At 34.0% G+C, this 19825-nt stretch overlaps 2 protein-coding genes across 4 annotated transcripts; both read left to right on the plus strand.

The window, feature by feature from the left end:
- The first annotated feature begins 2059 nt into the window (after positions 1-2059).
- LOC102608488 (G-box-binding factor 4-like) lies at positions 2060-5282 on the plus strand. Its single transcript, XM_052441796.1, has 5 exons — positions 2060-3038; positions 3274-3345; positions 3960-3989; positions 4720-4796; positions 4863-5282. The coding sequence occupies exons 1-5, from the start codon at positions 2373-2375 to the stop codon at positions 4900-4902; spliced, it is 885 nt and encodes a 294-aa protein (XP_052297756.1). The 5' UTR covers positions 2060-2372; the 3' UTR covers positions 4903-5282.
- Positions 5283-6559: 1277 nt separating this feature from the next.
- On the plus strand, positions 6560-17060 carry LOC102619853 (uncharacterized). 3 transcript variants are annotated; one of them, XM_006491786.4, is made up of 14 exons: positions 6560-7157; positions 7258-7349; positions 7937-8091; positions 8799-8863; positions 8990-9176; positions 11370-11594; positions 11684-11820; positions 13020-13215; positions 13300-13359; positions 13439-13693; positions 15158-15416; positions 15496-15701; positions 15850-15900; positions 16033-17060. In XM_006491786.4, exons 1-14 carry the CDS (start codon positions 6925-6927, stop codon positions 16321-16323), a joined length of 2412 nt encoding a protein of 803 aa, XP_006491849.2. In that variant the 5' UTR covers positions 6560-6924; the 3' UTR covers positions 16324-17060. The 3 variants fall into 3 exon arrangements, with proteins under 3 accessions (XP_006491849.2, XP_006491850.2, XP_006491851.2); XM_006491787.4 differs by having other exon boundaries at positions 13029-13215; XM_006491788.4 differs by lacking the exons at positions 6560-7157; positions 7258-7349 and adding an exon at positions 7397-7607.
- Positions 17061-19825: the final 2765 nt, after the last annotated feature.

Genomic DNA, 19825 nt, shown 5'->3' on the forward strand with positions numbered 1-19825 from the left:
CATATATTTCACTGATAAATCATATCCATGGTAACAGGACCTTATAGGTGATGCGATGTAATGGGGATGGCAATGGTAATTTTGTAGGTCATGGGTGGGTTTGGTATTATAAATTGAAATCCACACTAGGTTACGGGTGGGTTTGGTATTAGTCAAATATCAAACCGCAACTTCTTTTTAATTATTTTTTAAATTTAAATTTAATTAAAAATATTTAAATCTAAAATATATTTATATACTTATTACAATTTTGATTGAATTTTTTTAACTTAATGCATGAATTATTTCATTATTATAATTTTGTTCTTTGGATTAATATTTAAAATGCATTATTCTTTAGAGAATATTAATCTTAATCATTATTGTTGGAATCGTATTGGATGGATGCTAATGGTGGTGATGAAATGAATATATTCTCTTGGAACTTGTGTTGAATGATAATATGAAATGATAATTTTTATTTTTAGATATTAATTTGTATTTTTTTAATGAATTTGCGTATTTTATCCTTAAATTTGAGAGTTTGTGTTGGATTTATGTTGAAATTTTAATTTTCTATTTACATTGGTTAAATTTAGAATTGAGTATGTTATATGGAAGTTTAGGTTATTATCATAAGTTTACATATTAGACATTTGTAATTTAAAATGTGGAAACCCACAAAAAAATCTGCTAAGTACCATTGTGGCTTTGGTAATTGTTAAAATCCGCAGCATGTGGGTTTTCTTGAAAATATTAAAAACTGTAGCGGGTTACAAGTGGATTTGATAATTTAATTTTTTTGCGGGTACAAGTTTAGTAATAAAAAACCCACTGCAAACGGTATCCATTGCCATCCCTACAATGTAATCACGCCCTTTGACTAACTAATGGGGATGGCAATGACAGTTTTTGCAAGTTATTGCACAAACTGAAAACATTAGCTACTTCTTACAAGGAATATATTTACTTTGAAAGGAAAAAAATGAATAATTATAAATATCCCATTTTGAATTCTATAAATTTTATTTTTAAACCATGTATCATTTATTGAATGTTAATAATTTTTTTATAAAATTTAAGTGAATCAATTATATTATCTTACTAATTAAAAATATTACATCATTTATGAAATTTTTTTAAAATTTAAAATTTAAAATGTGTAATACTATTTTAAGAAATATCATAAATTTCGAGTTTTTATTAAGACATATCCTTGATAAATAATAAAAAGGAAAAGAAAAAAAAGAAGCTATTAAATGATGTCACGCACCGATAACGGAGCGAACCCGTCTCCATACGTGATTTTGCGTTTCCATAGCTTTTGTCTTGTTTAAGGAAGATTGTGGCACCAAATGATGGCATTAGCGGATCTCACGTAAATTGTAGTTTTTTTTTTCTCCTTTTAAATAAATCCATTTTTTTTTAAATAATAGTCAGCGAAACACAGGGCCTTGGATTTGGGATTCAGACAGTGAGAGAGTACACAAGAAAAAAAAAATCTGCTAATTAGATTCCGCTAGGAAGGACAAGGACGGCAAAGAAAGTAAATTAAAAAAATTAAAGAACTTAATTCTAACATATTTTTAAATTATTAATTATTATTACGGTATTTATAAGGGTAATATACCTGTACAATTTGGTCTCATAATCAGATAATTTAAATTTTTATTGAATTTTTCTGACTTATCTAACAGAGTCATAGTGCTAGGACTGTGGGCTATGTTACCCTAAGATAACTTATTGATTGTATCCCTAATTATTTGACTTAATTCCAATCAAATCTGTAGTGTCTGGAGACATTTTTCAATTAACTGATTCTCTTTCTAATAAATAGGCAATCGCCGACCGAAAAACAGAGAGAAGTGGGCAACCTGAATCGGTAAATCTAGTCACTTTCCTCACGTTATAAATGATTTGGATAAGATTGGAACAAGTGTACGACGACTTAATTATTAAATCAGATCAGTCATCCACAAGCTTCCAACTAACTTTTTCCGAGTTGGCAGGATAACGGGCGACTTCGCTTAGATAAATATCACAAACGCTCACACGTACTCGCTCGATGGCAGCCTCCGCGTACACAGTTGCCACAATGACAAAATCACCCTTATTGTTGAAAAGACTAAAATACCCCTCCATCTTCCACGCGTTCGATATTTCCGCCGTCAGCTAGTATTTATCTTCGCATCTTATGCTGGTGGTGGTGGTGAGTAGGATACTTCTTGATTCTGATATAAAAAGAAAATATCTTTTGTGCCTTTTTTTTTTTATCTTTTCTGTTTAAGTTAAATTTTATAAAGGAACGAAAATTCAAGAGGCGAAGAAGGAGAAGAAGAGGTGTACTTGCGCGAGAAAATTGGGGGAGTTTTTTTTTTTTAATTGAAGAAAAAATGATGGCGTCGTCGAAGGTTATGGCGACCGCGTCAACGACCAATACGGATCTGCCATGTCAGCAGCAGCCATCATCTATATGTCCTTCCTCTCTCTCCAGCATGCTCGCCGATGATCCGCCAAACTGCTTAGGCTCCATGAACATGGACGATCTTCTGAAGAACATATACGCAACGCCGACGCCGGATCAGCTCGCACTCGGCAGCGGCGCCTCGATTCCACGCGACGTCAATGACACCGGTAGTGCCAACGATAATTCTGGTACTAATAATAATAACAACAACAATAGTAGTAATGATGATAACAATAAATCGGTGGATGAAGTGTGGAAGCAGATCGTGGCGGGAGGTAGCGATCAGAGACGGGCGGGTGCAGCCGATGAGGAGATGACGCTTGAAGATTTTTTGACGAAAGCTGGGGCGGTTAGAGAGGAAGACGTGAGACCCTACGGAAACAACAACAATAACAACAATAATAATATTAATAATATTAATAGTAATAACAATAATCAGTTGGTGGTGGTGGGGCCAGGGGGAGGGGGAGGGGGAGGGAGAGGGAAGAGGCGAATTGTTGAAGAGCCACCCATGGATAAGGCAACTCAGCAAAAGCAGAGGAGAATGATCAAGAACCGAGAGTCTGCTGCAAGGTCCAGAGAGCGAAAGCAGGTTCTTTTTTTTTTTTAATTTCTTTTAATTACAAAATTTATGAAACTTCAGATTAATTCGTGTTTAATTTTCATACGAATTAAGGAATGAATAATTGGAAAAATTATTAGTAAAGCAATATATTGCGCCGACTCTGTTGTTTAACTAGTTACAAGAACATTTGTACTTCTTTACGCGAGTGTTTTTAAACTTGGGGATTTTAAGTAGTTTTTCCTTTTTTCTTCTTTATGATCAGGCGTACACAGTTGAATTGGAGTCGCTGGTGACGCAGCTGGAGGAGGAGAAAGCACGGCTGCTGAGGGAAGAGGTATTTATCTTATGATAATTATGAAGAATTCTTTGCTCTGATTACCATAATTTGATCGTTCATAACATGGCTGTCTGCTGAAGTTGAAGGGCATTTGAGTTTTGTGAACCCATAATTTGATAAGTTAATAATAATGGTTATCTTGCTTTCCATAGAAGTGCATCATGGATAAGCTTTTTTGAGGATCATATAATCAGTTCATATGTTGGTCAAGAGTTCTGCGTATGAGATATGACCTTGATCTATTAATTGGCTGACTTCTTGAACTTTGTTAATTGAATCATCTTAAGAATGAATTTTAGCATCTACTATCTGCTTTATATGCGTTAAGGTCTAATTTTATGTATAAACAAAAACTTTCTTTCGCTGTCTTTTCCCTTCTCTTGTTCATTTGTTCTAAATTATATCCTACGTAATTTTTGAATGGATAAGCCTTATGTTCTTCAGGATCTAAATCCTCCCTGGACATGACTGTGCCAACAGTAATCATTCATTTGAAACTTGAATGGTTCCAGATTTCATTTCTTGCATTTCCCTCCTTTTGTACTCAATTCCCCCTCCCCCCCCCACGCGCCCGTTTACAAGCTTCTTATGAGTTGAATTTATAATTGCAGGCTGAGCAGAACAAGCAGAGGTTTAAGCAGGTGTGTATTCGGCTGATCTATGCTTGTGTTTCCTAACTATATAATCCAGGATTTGATATAGACATCAAACAGAAATGTCATTTTTAACACTTATCATGCATTTGTATGTTTATGCACGAAAATGAGAGATGACATTATTGATCTTTTTAATGGTTAATTTTGATTATTTGTGGATATGATTTTTTTTGTCTGCATAATGATGTGCACATGTTTTGTATGCCTATTGTAGCGTCACTGCATCAGTCCTTTTTCTTGGGCAATCAATTTTCCAGTTGTCAATTTTGACTACCAACATGTCTAGAATCTAGATGCGACTTGGGTGGACAGAAATCATGCACACGCTTTTTGTTGACTTATTGTGCATGACTTGACCATATGCAAAAATCATCTAGATAGAAATTGATGAACAAAAGTGTTTTCATGAGCCAATATTTCTCGAGTTTATCTTCGGGTTGTCGAGTTATGAATTGTCGGATATAATAGCCAACATTCCAAGTTGTGTACGCAAACCCAGTTATCTTTGCACCATCCATGTTCAGGTTCCTTGTAAGGGTATCTGAAATGACAAATAAACTGGTTTTTATTGTTTTATTGCCATTATGAAGTGTGGAACACTTTGAGGAGTTATGAACTTATCCATAAACTTTGTCCAAATAGAATGGCTTTTTAATATGACTACTAGTTTGCTGAACTAACACACTCGTGGTTCATTCTTTGGTTTCATTTGTAGCTCATGGAGAATCTTATTCCTGTTGTTGAGAAGAGAAGACCACCTCGTGTTCTTCGAAGAGTGAACTCATTGCACTGGTAGGTGAGGTGTGTTATCAACCGTCAATTGTTAGCTTAGACTAAAGAAATAGTCTGGCTTTGCAGCTTACGCAGCCTGCCATTGAGACTATATCAGATAGAATAAGATGAAGATGGGGGGAAATGCTCGGGATTAATTTCCCTTTGGTAGCTGATGCAGCCAGAGACTTTAAATAATTTAATCAAAATTGAAGATGGATGTTTAAATCACTGCTTAATGAGATCCCTGACAAAATTTGTAGTGGATTATTTTAATTAGGGCACTGTAAAATTTGTTTTCTTTTTCTTAATATCATTTTAGGAAAGCTCGGGATCTCTTTATTTTGCTGCAGGAAGGAAACCCCAATTGATCTGTGTCCGCCTGTACTAATTAAATGTGTCGACCTGTACTAATTAAATGTGTCGTGTGTTTGTATATGTATATAAATCGATGACCTTGTTTAAATATTTTTATGTGGTGGTTATTCTAATCGTTTTCATGATTTACTACTGAGTTTAACTATACAAAACATCATTATATATAAACCTGGACAGATTTGATCATTTTCTTCTGATACAACCTTGATTTTTTAAAATTCCCTTTTTTCTTTTTAAACAATACCATTTACATATAGATATATATAGACACAGTACAAGTGGAATAATCCTAGATCAATGAATTTTTTATACAAACTAATTTGATATAAAGATTTTGATGGGATGAAAATATTACATGACTAACATGATTTATTTTCATTGTGCGACTTCTCACTCAATTAATGCTGTCATATGATATTAGTTTCTACAAAGATTCTTTGACTATAGCTTTAAGGCCTTATTCTCATTTTCAAGCAATTTTGATGAATATTGACTAAGTAATACAATTCCTCTTCCGCTTCCCCCCCCCCCCCCCCCCCCCCCCCCCCCCCCCCTCTATATATATATATATATTTTCTTACCGCACTCCTATATTATATCTCCCTCTTCCATTAATGTTATTTTTGAAGGGCACTCGTCCAAGTCAATTATGCACTATTGAATAATGTAAAATTTATAATATCGTCTAATAGAATAGAATTGAATCTAATAAAATGCAATGCGACACATCAAATAAATAGTGTTTTTTTCTTTTTTTATTTAACACATCCACACGAGCAAGACTCGAATTTAGGATGCAAACTTTTGGAAGGTCGATCCTTATCTCTCAAGTTGGATCTTGGACTCAAATATAAAAAGTATTTAAGTTTTAATGATCCTCACGCATAAAATTGGCCCAAAAAGTGAGTTAATTGTTTGCTAAAATATTCACATACGTTATTAGAAAGAATAAAAAAATGATTATGGTGCTTAAAAAAAGAGTTGCGCTTATTCAATTTAAAAACTTGTTTGTATTTCAACCCGTGTATCACTAACAATAATTCACTTTTTGAATTAAAAATAATAATTTATTAATTATCAATCACTTAAACTAATCAAATAGATACATATTATTTACCGCATCAGTTAATATACAAACTAAATAATATTCATATTTTGGTGATGATAAACCCACTTATTTTCTAAGATATTAGATAAATATAGAAGAGTAAAATGATAAAACTTGTCTTTTTAAACAAAAGTAAATCAATGAATATATAATTTTAAAAATATTTTAATTATTTTGTGTTTTCTTTTTAAGAACTCGACCGGTCAATTCTGATCCAATCCATGCGACCCAATTATTAATTCGGATCCAACTGTTTCTTATAACGGGATGTCGAATGTGAGACAAAATAATGTAAAAGCAAACACAAAAAGAGAGTTAAAAACAAATCACGGGCTTAACACACCCGGGTGTCGTCACCGATCCGACACCATGGTTTATTTTTCAATAAAAAGACAAAAACAAATTTCATTAATTTCTCTTTTTCTCACACTGCACAGCAGCTTATCTTAGCGATCATCATTACTATAGCCTTTCATTTTCATCATTATTACTATTATTTGTCAAACTGAGAAAAAAATAAATTAGTTTTCTTCAAATGAGCCAAAATAAAAAATAAAAAACCCAAAAAAAAATTTAAGTTGTTGACTTGGTTGCTTAAAATTGTTTGTTAATTTCTATGAATAAATGGGGAGAGTGTGAGAGTATGAAATTGAAAGCTTACATATGTTTCGTAGATTAAAATGGTTCGTTGGTAAAAATTGGTCAACAAAGAGGTTGCCAAATGCAGACTTCCCAAACCCTAATTTGCCTCCGCCGCCGCCGCCGCCGCAGCCAACATCGCCACCAGCATCAGCAATAGCGTCGGCGGCGGCGGAGGCGGGGTTTACATTAGATGCTGTGCATGAAATCGCCATTTACATTCATAGGTTTCATAATCTTGACCTTTTCCAGCAAGGGTAAGTAGTAAGTTCATGTTATTTATTTATTTACTTAGTTTTGGATGTTTGATTAGTTGTTGTTTTGAGTTTTAATTATAAAATTGAATGCTAAATGCAGGTGGTATCAAATTAAGATTACTTTGAGATGGGAAGATAGTGAGTACAGTAGTAGTGCTGTGGGAACACCGGCAAGGGTTGTTCAATATGAAGGTTACTTATTACTTGTAGAAAATGTGAAGCTTATATCTATCCTTATATCTATAATATTCTTTAATCATCCATTTTTAGCTGTTAGTAAACTACCCACCAACTTAAATCTTATAGTTGTTGATTTGCGAGATGCATTGTTTATTTTGGGTTGCTAATTGATAGTGTTATATACAAGTTGAAGTTTTCAGTGTTATGTTCTCAAGACGCATTGTGGTGAATCACTATTTAATTGATTGAGAAGTTCTCGCGGGACTAGTGGTACGCTGATATTCTCCTTTGTTAGCAAGTTTTGGGAAGGGCGATGATGTGATTCGGTAGAAACTTAGTAATAGCTAGCTGTTTGAGATTCAACCAAATGATTGAAAGGAACAAACACTCACCCATCAAACTCCATAGGATTAAAATTAATGATAAGACTATTTATTTTAATGTTCTGCATTTTGTCATTGACCCGGTGAAGAGAGATATTTTACTTTGAACAAGAATGTTTGATCTTGCTGAGAGCTTGTTGTTGTCTTTTGAATTTTAATGTTTGCTTTAGATAAATTGAAAAGCTAAGAGATGCTGCTATTTTTTTTTATCTGCAGCTCCTCAACTGGGCTTTGATGATTTTTATGGAGTTTGGAGAATTGATGATGCAGAAAATAGTTTCTCAACACAGCCTTTTCGGATCAAATATGCGAGGCAGGATGTGCATCTATCAGTTATGATTGCATTCAATTTATCTGTTAGCAAATATGAGGTAGTTGACTTCTTTGTTCTCACTCGTATTTTGCTTTTTAAACCATATTTCTGACACGAGTTGAAGCTTTGGAGGTATCAGAATAGCAAACAAGGTAACCCAAAAAGATTAATGCTCTATGTACCAAAAATAGCACAAAAGTTAGTGCAAAAGGCAAAAAGGAGCCCCAAAAAAAAAAAAAAAATTCTTGTCTGATACTGAACCTTTTTCTTTTTTTGGGTCCCGTAGTTAAATTTTTTTGGTCTTCCCAACAAAAGTTGAAGTAGCATATACAGGATACCAAAAATGAATAGGCATGTAGAAATTGAAACAGCTTATTTGTCCAAATGGCAGCAACTCACAAGGCCAGCTTATGCCTACATTAGGATTATTACCTTCCTCATTATACAAGGCTAGCTTAATACCTACATTAGGATTATTACCTTCCTCATCATACACAAATTTCGATTATCACATATTTTTATGGCAAATGGAGGGAAAAGAAGCTCAAACTTGGAGTAGCTTACAACATATCTATTTTCAAAGAAAAAATAATGGATGAAACATAAGTATTTTTATGATTTAAAAAGAGTAGCAAGTTGTGAATCCAATGTAACCTCGGTTTTGAAAGAATATCCATCTCAACTTCTTGGCATGTTCCTGTATACTGTTAGATTTTGATGGTTTTCATAAATATCTTGGTAATTGATATAACATTAGTTTTGCAGGTTCTATCAACATCTGCTGTCATTTTGAAGTTTGAGCTGATGTATGCTTCTGTGCTGGAGAACAGGTTAGTTGATGAAACTATTTGTTTATTGACTATTGAAATGAAGTTAAACACCAATTTGAAGGAATGTTATAGCCATTCAACAGTTCTCTGAACCTAAAATGGTGATTTTTAATGCCCTATATGCAGCCCTGACTTGCAGTCATCTCTGGACGCTTGCCCTGCTGCAGTTCATGAATTTCGAATCCCTCCCAAAGCACTTCTAGGGTTGCATTCTTATTGCCCTGTTCATTTTGATTCTTTGCATGCTGTCCTTGTTGATGTTAGTGTACATGTCAGTCTACTAAAAGCTAGTTCTTCCACGGCTCCACCAAAGGTACCTAGATTTCTCAGAGTTCTAGTTTTTTAAGTTGATGAACTGGTCAAAACTACATGTTCATTTCTTTTACACATTCCCGCAGTTACTAACATTTGGTCTTGATTTCCAAGTCTGTTGTGGATCACGTGTTTATCAGAATATTGCCAATTGAGTAATTCCATTGAGTATTGATTGGGTTACTAGAAATATTCCTAGTGAAGATTGTGATGGTTCAAAGTAGATTCTGTATCTCACTATCTCCTTGTGTATTATCTTTAATTGAATTCTTTGTCTTGTATTCCTGGTCAGAAATTTCTTCATGATTGTCCATGAATTTTTGAATAATTTTTTTTTTTTGATAATGTAGTCTGCTTTTCTTGGAATTTTGAGATGAGATAATGTTATACCGACATAGCAACTTTCAACATTGGAGTTCTTTTATGAGCAGAATATGGGATTGCCTCCACCCCTTATTCCTTTCCCCTGTCTTTCACCAATAGAACACCGATTTGTATTGCCTAATTCCTATAATTTTGACCCTAGGCACAAAAAAGAGGGAGTAGAGGCAGAGTGGAAGATTGAAATTCTTAAATTGACCAACACGTGCTCCAAACATATGTTGTTTGACAAAGAAATTCCCCCTAAAATGTTTGATGGAATGATTTGCACAAAAAGTGAAAAAATGAAAATGTTATAGCTCTCTCTCTCTCTCTCTCCCCCTCTCGCGTTTCCCTCCATGCTTGAAACATAACTTTTAGGGAGAAGACGTTGATGTATATTTAATGAAAATAAACTCCTTCTAATGAAGATTTCTGCATGGTTGCATTAATTAGTTAACATTTTAAGAGTATGGTCTTGAATCTTGATGTGTCATGCATGACCTGTGACTGAGCACTTGCCCAGATTATGAAACAATGTTAGTAATGATCTGATTTTTCAAATTTTAGATTATTTGAGTGTACAAAATTTGGCTTATTTCTGTTAAGAATTACATAGGAGGTCATTCCTGTCTGCTGTAAACAACCGCCAATATATTCTCTAACAACGCTTGTATCTTTCTGCAGTGGGACTGTTTATATCTTTTTAGAAAGTGGCATGAATAATGTTAAATCAAAATTTTCTTATATTATTTAGAGATGAAATCAAATAAGATATCTAATTTGATTTCATGGGTTTTTGTGTGTTTACGCTATTTTTGATCTATATAGTTTTTTGAGTGTATTGATGGGACTTCTTGTCCTAGTTTTTGTGGATTTATAGCCCTATCAATCTTTGTGCATATATCATATAGTTCTAAATCTAATCTTTTGTTTCTTCGACCAAAAAAAAAAAAAAAAGAAATCAAATAAGATATTTTGATATGTAAACAGGCAATTAGATATGGTTGCTTCTGGAATCAATAAGCTATTCTGGATCTGGACACTTTCGGACTTTCCCAAGGTTTTCTACTCTTTATTTATCCAATACAGGGCAAGAAAAAAGAAAATCTTCTGGAAGCCAGAGTAACCAATATAGAAATGGAGTAGGAGTTGAGATAATAGTATACAAAAGGTCCAAAATGATATGTGATTTTTAGAGGACAAGTAATTGAGAGCCATGTGTAACAAAATCCCTCAAGTAGTCATATTGACATATATTATGAGGTGACACAATGCATTTTAAATCCCTATCATTCCTCTCTATGGATAATCCACATCAAGCTAGGTCAACTAACATTTGAAGCTACAGCAGCATCTTGCTTCCTGACACTTTCATAACATAAGAAACCTCAAATGTTAATGCCATCTCCCACCTATCTTATGCTTCCTTACGCTGAAGGAAGATAGAGTCAAACTCTTCACTTCTGTATTTCAATGCAATACAGCAAGAAATTTTTTCATGACATCTGCAGTGGATTTGCTTGGGAGGGTTTGGAGGTTACAAAGAGAGTGGAACTTGTAGGCTGCAATGACTAAACCTATATGATATTAACTTCCCGTAAAGTCTGTTGTATCTTTGAAGATCTTTTTGTGGATGGTTCTGTCTAAGCCATGATTTTCTCGAATTTATTTTGTTAAACTGTTTAATCCATATATTTATTATGAAGCCTTTTGGGACTTTCCTTTTTCCTTTTTTACTTTCTTTCTTTATTTTCATTTTTGTTTATTTATTTATTTTTTAATGTTGGTCTTAGTTTCTATGTAGCCATTGCTCAACCCTTTTTTCTTACAGTCTGAGTTTGTAGCCCAGAAGATATGGAGTCAATTGGCTTCTGTAGATTCCACTCAGCTCATGCTTATTAAAGCCCTATTTTCTGCTCGTGACATTCTTCTTGAAGATCTAAAAGAAATTAGTAAAGCAATTGACCAAGCAATTGATTTGGATGATATGTTGTTTGGTTCAATGGATGGTGAAGTTCCAGTGCAACTCTTGGGCATGCCACAGAATGGTGTTGAGGTCTTTACTTCATTTCTGGCATTGAACTACTTTTGCTTCTTTTATAGTGATTTCATTAACACTTATTGTTTACCTTTCCTGTCCTTCAGCGGAAAGCAGATGGTGCAAAAGATCTTCAAAGTGATGGTTTGTCTCACTCCTTACCATGGGATGATCTATTAAATGCTTTCCACACGTTGGGCAATCAAATTCTGTATTTGTGGAATACATTTTTGATGTTTCACAGGCATGCTTCTGCACTGGATTTAATTGATTTAAGAATCTCCTGGTTTTCTTAAATTTCATTATATTTGCTTTTATTTTTATTTTGTTTTGTCATATAACTTGAGCACCTTTTAGTTAATTACTTATGTATGCCTAAGTTAGCTCTAGAAAAAATTAATTAAGTTTTATTAAATTTTATCACGTTATGCAAATCACGCTTGCGACAATAGAAATTTGATCACTTTATTTAGTATTTACCCATTCATGCCCTAATGGCTCAACAAATTGTTTTACTTTGATTAGGGCGTGGACTCTGATATAGAGGGTTGGAGAAGAATCACGATACTTGTTTTGAGCAAATAAAAACTAATAGAGTTCTATTGATTCACAATTCTAGCAAAAGATAGTTTCTTAGTGCAGATTTACTACTGAGTTGTAGTCGAATACAGCCCTCAATAAAAAATTTTTGGAGTCATGTTACCCATGTTAATTAAAGAATACAATTTTTATTTTTATGGATTTTTCTGCAGGTATTTTAATTTCAAGAAATAAATTTTTTTGTGAACTGCCTATGAAATAAGAATTGAAAATACTGTTTATAAATTTACTAATGGATTGATTAATAAATACATTCTTGAAAGATGGTAAGAAAAAAAGTTAAAGGGGTTAAGTTCACTAAAGATGAACTATTTATCCATGCTCCAGAACTGCCCTCCTGGAGTCTCTTGTTGTCATCATTTCATGAAGTATCTCGTAAAGTTTACGCTCCCTTGCCATATATGCTCGGACTTCTTGACAAATAAATTGCTTGTGATGCCCTTGACTAGCTGATGCATAAGTTGCATGATTATCATCAGAATTGGTAATAATTACATGTCATATGTTGTTCCAGATGACATTTGAGCTTTATATATTTACAAAAACTCCGGTCTATGCTCTCAAAATGTCTTTATATATATGTTCTTTTGACAAATTTTAAACTAGAAAAAGTAATGCAACTTGTTGACATTCTAATGCAAATTAAATTCCTAAAAAAACTCTTTATCTTATCTCTTTATGAAAGGCTTGGAAGTTCCTTTTCAGCCTGAATGAACGTCTTCAGATCTCCTTTATTGATGATTGATTGATACCATACTTATCGTGGTTACTCTTAACTTGCTGAATCTGTTGATTTTGTGCTTAAGCATCATCTGTTCTGTTTCCTAAATTGCTCACCTCCAGGGCAAACAGAAGAAAGATAATGGAATATCTGCGTGATGCATGGGCTAGTGACCGCAGGGCTGAATGGTCAATATGGATGGTGTACTCTAAGGTTGAGCTGCCTCATCATTTTATCAGTAGCAGAGTTGATGAGTCTTCATACCCGGGTACCCGAGGGAAAGCTTTGAGTTTGCGGAAGTTTGGCATCAGCGATGATGTAATTAACATCATTTCTTATTTTTGTAGCATACATTATTGACTGCTTAGTCTTTTAATCTGGATCTTTTCCCTCTCTGGACAGCCTGCTCAAAGTGCAGCAATGCGTGCTGAGCTACATCGACGAAGCATTGCACAGATGAGAGTAAGATATTGGTTTTTAGTGCTTCATTCTCATATTTTTTGCTCCTGGGAATTTATGAATTGGTGTTGCTTCTGGTCAGATCAACAATCGGTCACTTCAAGACATGTATATTTTTGGAGATCCTTCAAGCATTCCTATTGTAATCGTAGATCGTGTTGTGCAAGCACCATTGCATAAAACCAGTGGAAATTCATATTTCTGTCATCCAGACCAGAGAGATAACCCAGGTGTACATAGTGGACATAGCAGTGAGGCTGTGAAAAAGTCAACTGGAGCTAGCTCACAACAATGTGGCCGGGTTTTGAAAATAGTTGTATTTGTACATGGGTTTCAGGTTTGTCTCATCTAGAGCTGGAATTTCTACTCTTCCCTAGCTTGAATTTGTTCATACTTTTTTCTTTCTTCTGTTTAATCTCTTTTGCTTCCTAATTCTCCAATTTCAGTTGGTTAGAAATAGTTACTAAGAAGATAAGGAATCCAATAAAATATTTTCATGAAATGTGGGAATGAACTCTACAAAATGCGTGCATAGAGTTATTCCTCTCTCAGCTCGTTATGGGGATGTAGATAGTTGTATCTGTGCATGTAAAGAAAGTGGATTGAAGAGTATGGATTCATTAGGAAATGGCCCAGGTCAAAGGAGACCAACTTCCCTTTTCACCACACTAGTTTCTGTATTTTAGATTGATGGAGAAAGGATATGATACCTTATACTTTCTAAAAGCAAATTCTAGAGTGGCTGATACATATATGTTTGTTTTATATATGATGTTTTTATACTTTTCATAAGGCAACAAAAGACTTTATAGCTCGTGAATTCTGTCCATACAAATTAGGTTAGTTTGTATAGTTAGTCCCTCTGTTGCGCGAAGTTATATTGTCTAAAAGGTATATGTACTAAATGAAGACCAATTTTGTTTTAAATTCTGTCCATACAAATTAGGTTAGTTTGTATAGTTAGTCCCTCTGTTGCGCGAAGTTATATTGTCTAAAAGGTATATGTACTAAATGAAGACCAATTTTGTTTTAAAATCAACCAGAAGAGCCTAACAATAATTATGACAATAATGGAGAAGCTTCAGTGAGGATAAAGTTATATCCTATAAATCTTAGAATTGGGATTCGATAATTTACATTATAGAATTTGTGAAATGATTCCCCCCCCCCCCCCCCCCCCCTCCTTTTCCAATGGTAAACTTCAATTAATCCCTATTTAGAATGACAATTCAATATACCCCCCAAAATAAGTTATCCCCTTTACTAGACCAAAAAATGGAAAGAGTCATCAATGTGCCCCAATTTGCCCTCATCTTTTAAACGAAAATGGTGGTAAATTGAAGTTTTTACACTTTTTAGGGATAAATTGAAGATTGTCTTTCTATCTGGATGATAACTTGAATTTTACCCTTCTTTTTCTTCAATAAGAAGTATTTAGGCTTATTTTGTAATGGTCTCCTCCTGAGAGTGTGTCTATATTATATGATTAGTTGATTTTCTTATATAACCGTTATCCATTTTCTTACTTTTTAAACTTAGTTTGTGTCTCTTCTCAAAAAAAAAAAAAAAAAAACTTAGTTTGTGTCTCTAAAATTATTTAAACATGCATGGTATATTTGGATTATAACTGTGGTATTGAAGATCTCACTTCATTTCAAGTATTACATGCCCTGTTACCCTTCCTATATCACTCTTGATTTGATTTCTGACCTTTATTCTATGCAGTCCCCTTCATTTATGATTGGTATCACTTTAGTTTTCGTGTTACTGATAGTACTCATCTTGTTTCATACATCAATAGGGACATCATCTGGATTTACGGCTTGTTCGGAATCAGTGGCTTTTGATAGATCCCAAGATAGAGTTTCTTATGTCGGAGGTAAATGAAGACAAAACATATGGAGACTTCAGAGAAATGGGACAACGACTGGCTGAGGAGGTGATTTCTTTCGTGAAAAGGAAAATGGATAAAGCCTCTAGAAGTGGTAACTTAAGAGATATCATGCTTAGCTTTGTTGGGCATTCTATTGGGAACATTATTATAAGAGCTGCATTAGCAGGTGTGTACACCATTGCAGGCCGTATGCTTTTTTGTACTAGTTTGTGATTGATTGCTTAATGTGTGCTCATGTATTGCAGAGAGCATGATGGAACCATATCTGAGATTCTTGTATACATATGTTTCTATATCCGGTCCACACTTGGGTTATCTGTATAGTTCAAACTCTTTGTTTAACTCAGGGTTGTGGCTCTTGAAGAAGTTCAAGGGCACTCAATGTATTCATCAACTTACTCTCTCAGATGATCCAGATCTCCAGAACACTTTCTTATACAAACTCTGTAAGGTATTGAAAGGATTGCAAAAAGAATTCTGCCTACCTCTTAAGATATTTTGCATTTCAAAGCATAAGCTTCTAAAGCTAGTTTGTTACACACTGAAAACTGCTAAAACCTTCTTCCTCCCCTCCCTCATTTTCTTGTTCCTTATTTCAGCATAGGACATTGGAGAACTTCAGAAATATAATCCTTATCTCTTCACCCCAGGTATTGCTCCTCTATTGTAACCTTATAATTGGACAATAGATAGATAAATTTGTTCTGATTGTTTAGAAAAGTTTAATGTTAGTCATCTTTCCTGCTGCCAATGATTTTAACATGTGAGACAATGCCTCTCAGGATGGTTATGTTCCGTATCATTCTGCTAGAATTGAGATAGCCCAGGCATCTCTTTGGGATTATTCGAAAAAGGGGAAAGTCTTTCAGGAGATGTTAAATGATTGCTTGGACCAGATACGTGCCCCTTCATCTGAGCATCGAGTCTTCATGCGCTGTGATGTCAATTTTGATACCTCTTCTCATGGTAGGAACTTGAATAGTCTCATTGGACGGACTGCCCATATTGAGTTTTTGGAGTCTGACAGTTTTGCGAGGTTCATAATGTGGTCTTTCCCTGATCTGTTTCGTTAATTACATCTGCATGGGTCCACCTGTCATTTTGCTGTCTCCAGCCTGATTTTCTTGTAGTATTGTCACTTCTAGGAGAAGTTGAGTTGTTGATAAACCAGTCAAGTGAGTCTAGAAACACTGCAGTCTTTGTTTGGCTGTATTTAATCATCTTCGGGAGTCCTGATTCAGCCTAGGTTTTAGGCTCGATCGATCTCTAACCTCAGAACTAAAACGCTTCAGGTCCAGGCTAACTAGGTGGTGATATTGAGACATCGGCAGCTAAAAATTATTAGCTTGAAGCCGATTCACTGCAGGAGAATTTTCCTTCTTACCCATGTGAATTTCAGTGATACTGCAAACCTTTTAATATTGTGGTATCTGTTGTATTTTTAGACACTGGATGTCAAAAGCAGGTCGGATTTCGGGGATTAGTATTAGGTTTGTACGTACACTATGCAAATGAAATGTAATATTTTTGTAGCCTTAAATTTGCTTGCACTAGTTTCCACTACAGGTAATAGACCTTGCACTTGCAGTAACCTAAATTGTAGGTGGGCTTGTAATGCATCCCGCGAGATCTTTGTGGTAATATGATTAGCTTAAAGTTGTAAATGCATTTCATTTGGGGTGTTTTGTAACGGGTATTTTCTGTACTTATTTTATTTTAATTGGACATTTTTAAAAATAGAAATGCATGTTATCTTGTATCATATTTAGTAGTAAATGAAAACAGCGAATAACATTTGATTGGTTTGTCAGTTATCAGATTATTGATAAGATACATGGTTATGGCTGTTACTTCATTTGAATGCTTTATTGTTTATTACTATTATTTTTTTTCTTTTTTTTTTAAGTGCACTCAAAGTATTCAAAGACAATTATTTTATTTAACAAATTAACTAACTAACAAATTAACCACCAGACCAAAGAGCATACAGCTGCTAGCAAATCAAAGTGATGTGGGAATAAAGGTATATGTGAAAATTGATCCTCTCTCTTTGCTAAATGCTATTTGTCATCAGTTTTATACAATCACTCTGTAAGAATAAAAAAGGTATACTTTTCTTAATTTTTCTTTTAATTTAATAAGGAAACATAACATTAGCTTCATATGTGCAATCAAAGTAATTAAAGAAAATTATTTTACATAACAAACAAATTAGCTAGCAAGAGCAAAGAGCATACTTGTGAAAAATGAAGGAAAATGGTAGATACATAGAAAATTGAAGGAAGTTGCATTCTAATAAACATGAAAAATGAAGGAAGTTGCTAATTGTGAAGTTATCTGAAAAAAGTTTTGTAAGTTTTGTTTATTTAAAATTTCAATGATTGGTTTTTTATATTCTATACTCTCATTTCTTTTTTTTTTTTTTAATAATTATGTTTATCAGTTAGATACATAGAAAATTTATATTTTTCTTTATCTTTTTAATCTAGTATACGTGACAAATATATACTTATTTTAATCTTTTTAATTTAATAAGAAAACATAACTTTAATTTTATATTATCATCTGATTTTTCCAAGAAATGGGTAGGTTCAATGGAATCTATTTTAGTCTATGAAAATTGTTGATCAGGGAAGAATTGAAGAGGTTGATGCTGATAGACCAAAAGACGTATATAGCAGTAGTTTATGACCCATATTTTAAGATTAAGTTTAAAAATGAGCATCAATAAGAGAAGTTAGTATACGGTTGATTGAGGCAACCAAAATAGACCTGTTTCCGAATAATGTTGACAATGAGAGGAATAAATTAGCACATACATGTAATGGCTGCTCTCAAATAAAAATAATGAAGGATTAAAGATATATGTAAAATAAACGTATACTTTTCTTGATCCTTTTAATCTAATATACGTGAAAAATGCATACTTATCTCAATCTCTTAATATAATAAAGAAAGATAACTTTAATTTTTTCTTATCATCTGATTTTTTTAAAGAAATGTATAGACATCCATTGTTCAATGGAGTACTTCTTTGTCTTGCGAATGAATACAACTCCAGTACACGTGCATCGAAATTGTTGAGGAAAGAGTTGAGAAGGTTGGGGGTGGTAGACCAATGGAAGAATACAGTAGTAGTTTAGAACCTATGATTTAAGATCAAGTTCAAGAATGAGTATTAGCAAGAGATGTTGCGATACGGTTGATTGAGGCAACGAGAATAGACTTGTTACCTGATGATGTTGTCAAAGAGTGGAATGAATTTCCAACTATTTTTCTAAACAAACTAATTAAAAATCATACTAAAGCGTATAAATGTAATGGCTACTATCAAATGAAAATAATAAAGAATAAAATATATATGTAAAAGCCGGTCCTCTCCCTTTACTGAACAACATTTTTTTTTTGTCTTAATCACGAGGTATTTTGGGGAGGGCCTCAACTGTGGGAGACATCTTTAAATCCGTACCACAACTCAGACTAGAAGTCCCCGCTCGAACACGAGGTATTCTGGGGAGGGCCTCAACTGTGGGAGACACCTTTAAATCCGTACCACAACTCAGACTAGAAGTCCCCGCTCGAACCGGGAGGCAGGTTGTCCCAACAAATGCGACTTCCCTGCAACTTGAACTGATGAGCAAACCCAGTCAAGTTACTTAAGGGGACTCCATTTACTAGTGAAACCAACACTTTGTTGGTCCTTTACTGAACAACATATTATTACAAGTTTTACACAATCACTGTAGACGTCATAAAACCACGTGAATTTTATTTTAAAATAATAATACATTTGTTGAAATAAGTGTCAAATCTCTACTCAGAGATAATTTTGTAAAAAATATTGGCTTACTGAACCTTCATGTAATACCAAGAAATAATCTAGAGGTGTAAAAATAATTATAGGCTTACTGATCCTTCATGTAATACCAAGAAATAATCTAAGAGTGTAAATGTTAAGTTTGAAATTTGCTTGTTAATTCGTGAGAATGTTTGTTGGGGAGTCACGACGCGACCAACAAAATTTGTTGACCAAAGGTTTTGACCACCTGGGTTTGTTCATCTGCTTATTCGTTCATAAGACATAAACAGACTCCTTCAAACAAAGAATGTGTATTCATTCATTCGAAAAATAAGATGATAACGTTTGATTTGAATCCTTTACAAGCTCTCTGAAGCATTGATAACAAAGAGTAGATAACTTCTTTTGGTATGGTATATAAATGACAGCCCTATATCTGAACTATTGATATCTAAATCCGAAATGGACTTTAGACGGGAAGATACTTCATTTTGCATACCGACCCAAGTCTTGGTAAGCTATACCGAAGTCTGGAAAAACTTAAGACTAAACCTTAAAGAAAAAAAAAAAGAAATGAATAAAAAAAAAATTTAGTAGCTCTGTGTTTTTACCTCAAAGAGACATTAGTTGGAAGCTGTTTGGGATTAATGGGGCTGTGTGCTGGGAACGACCTCATGTTGGTTGGGTTAAATGCAATGTTGATGCTGTTGTGTTTTCTTCTCAATCAAAGATCAGTTTTGGCTGTTTGGTTCGCAATTCTGATGGCACTTTCTTGG

This window comes from Citrus sinensis, chromosome 5, assembly GCF_022201045.2.
Source record: "Citrus sinensis cultivar Valencia sweet orange chromosome 5, DVS_A1.0, whole genome shotgun sequence".
Lineage (NCBI taxonomy): Eukaryota > Viridiplantae > Streptophyta > Magnoliopsida > Sapindales > Rutaceae > Citrus > Citrus sinensis.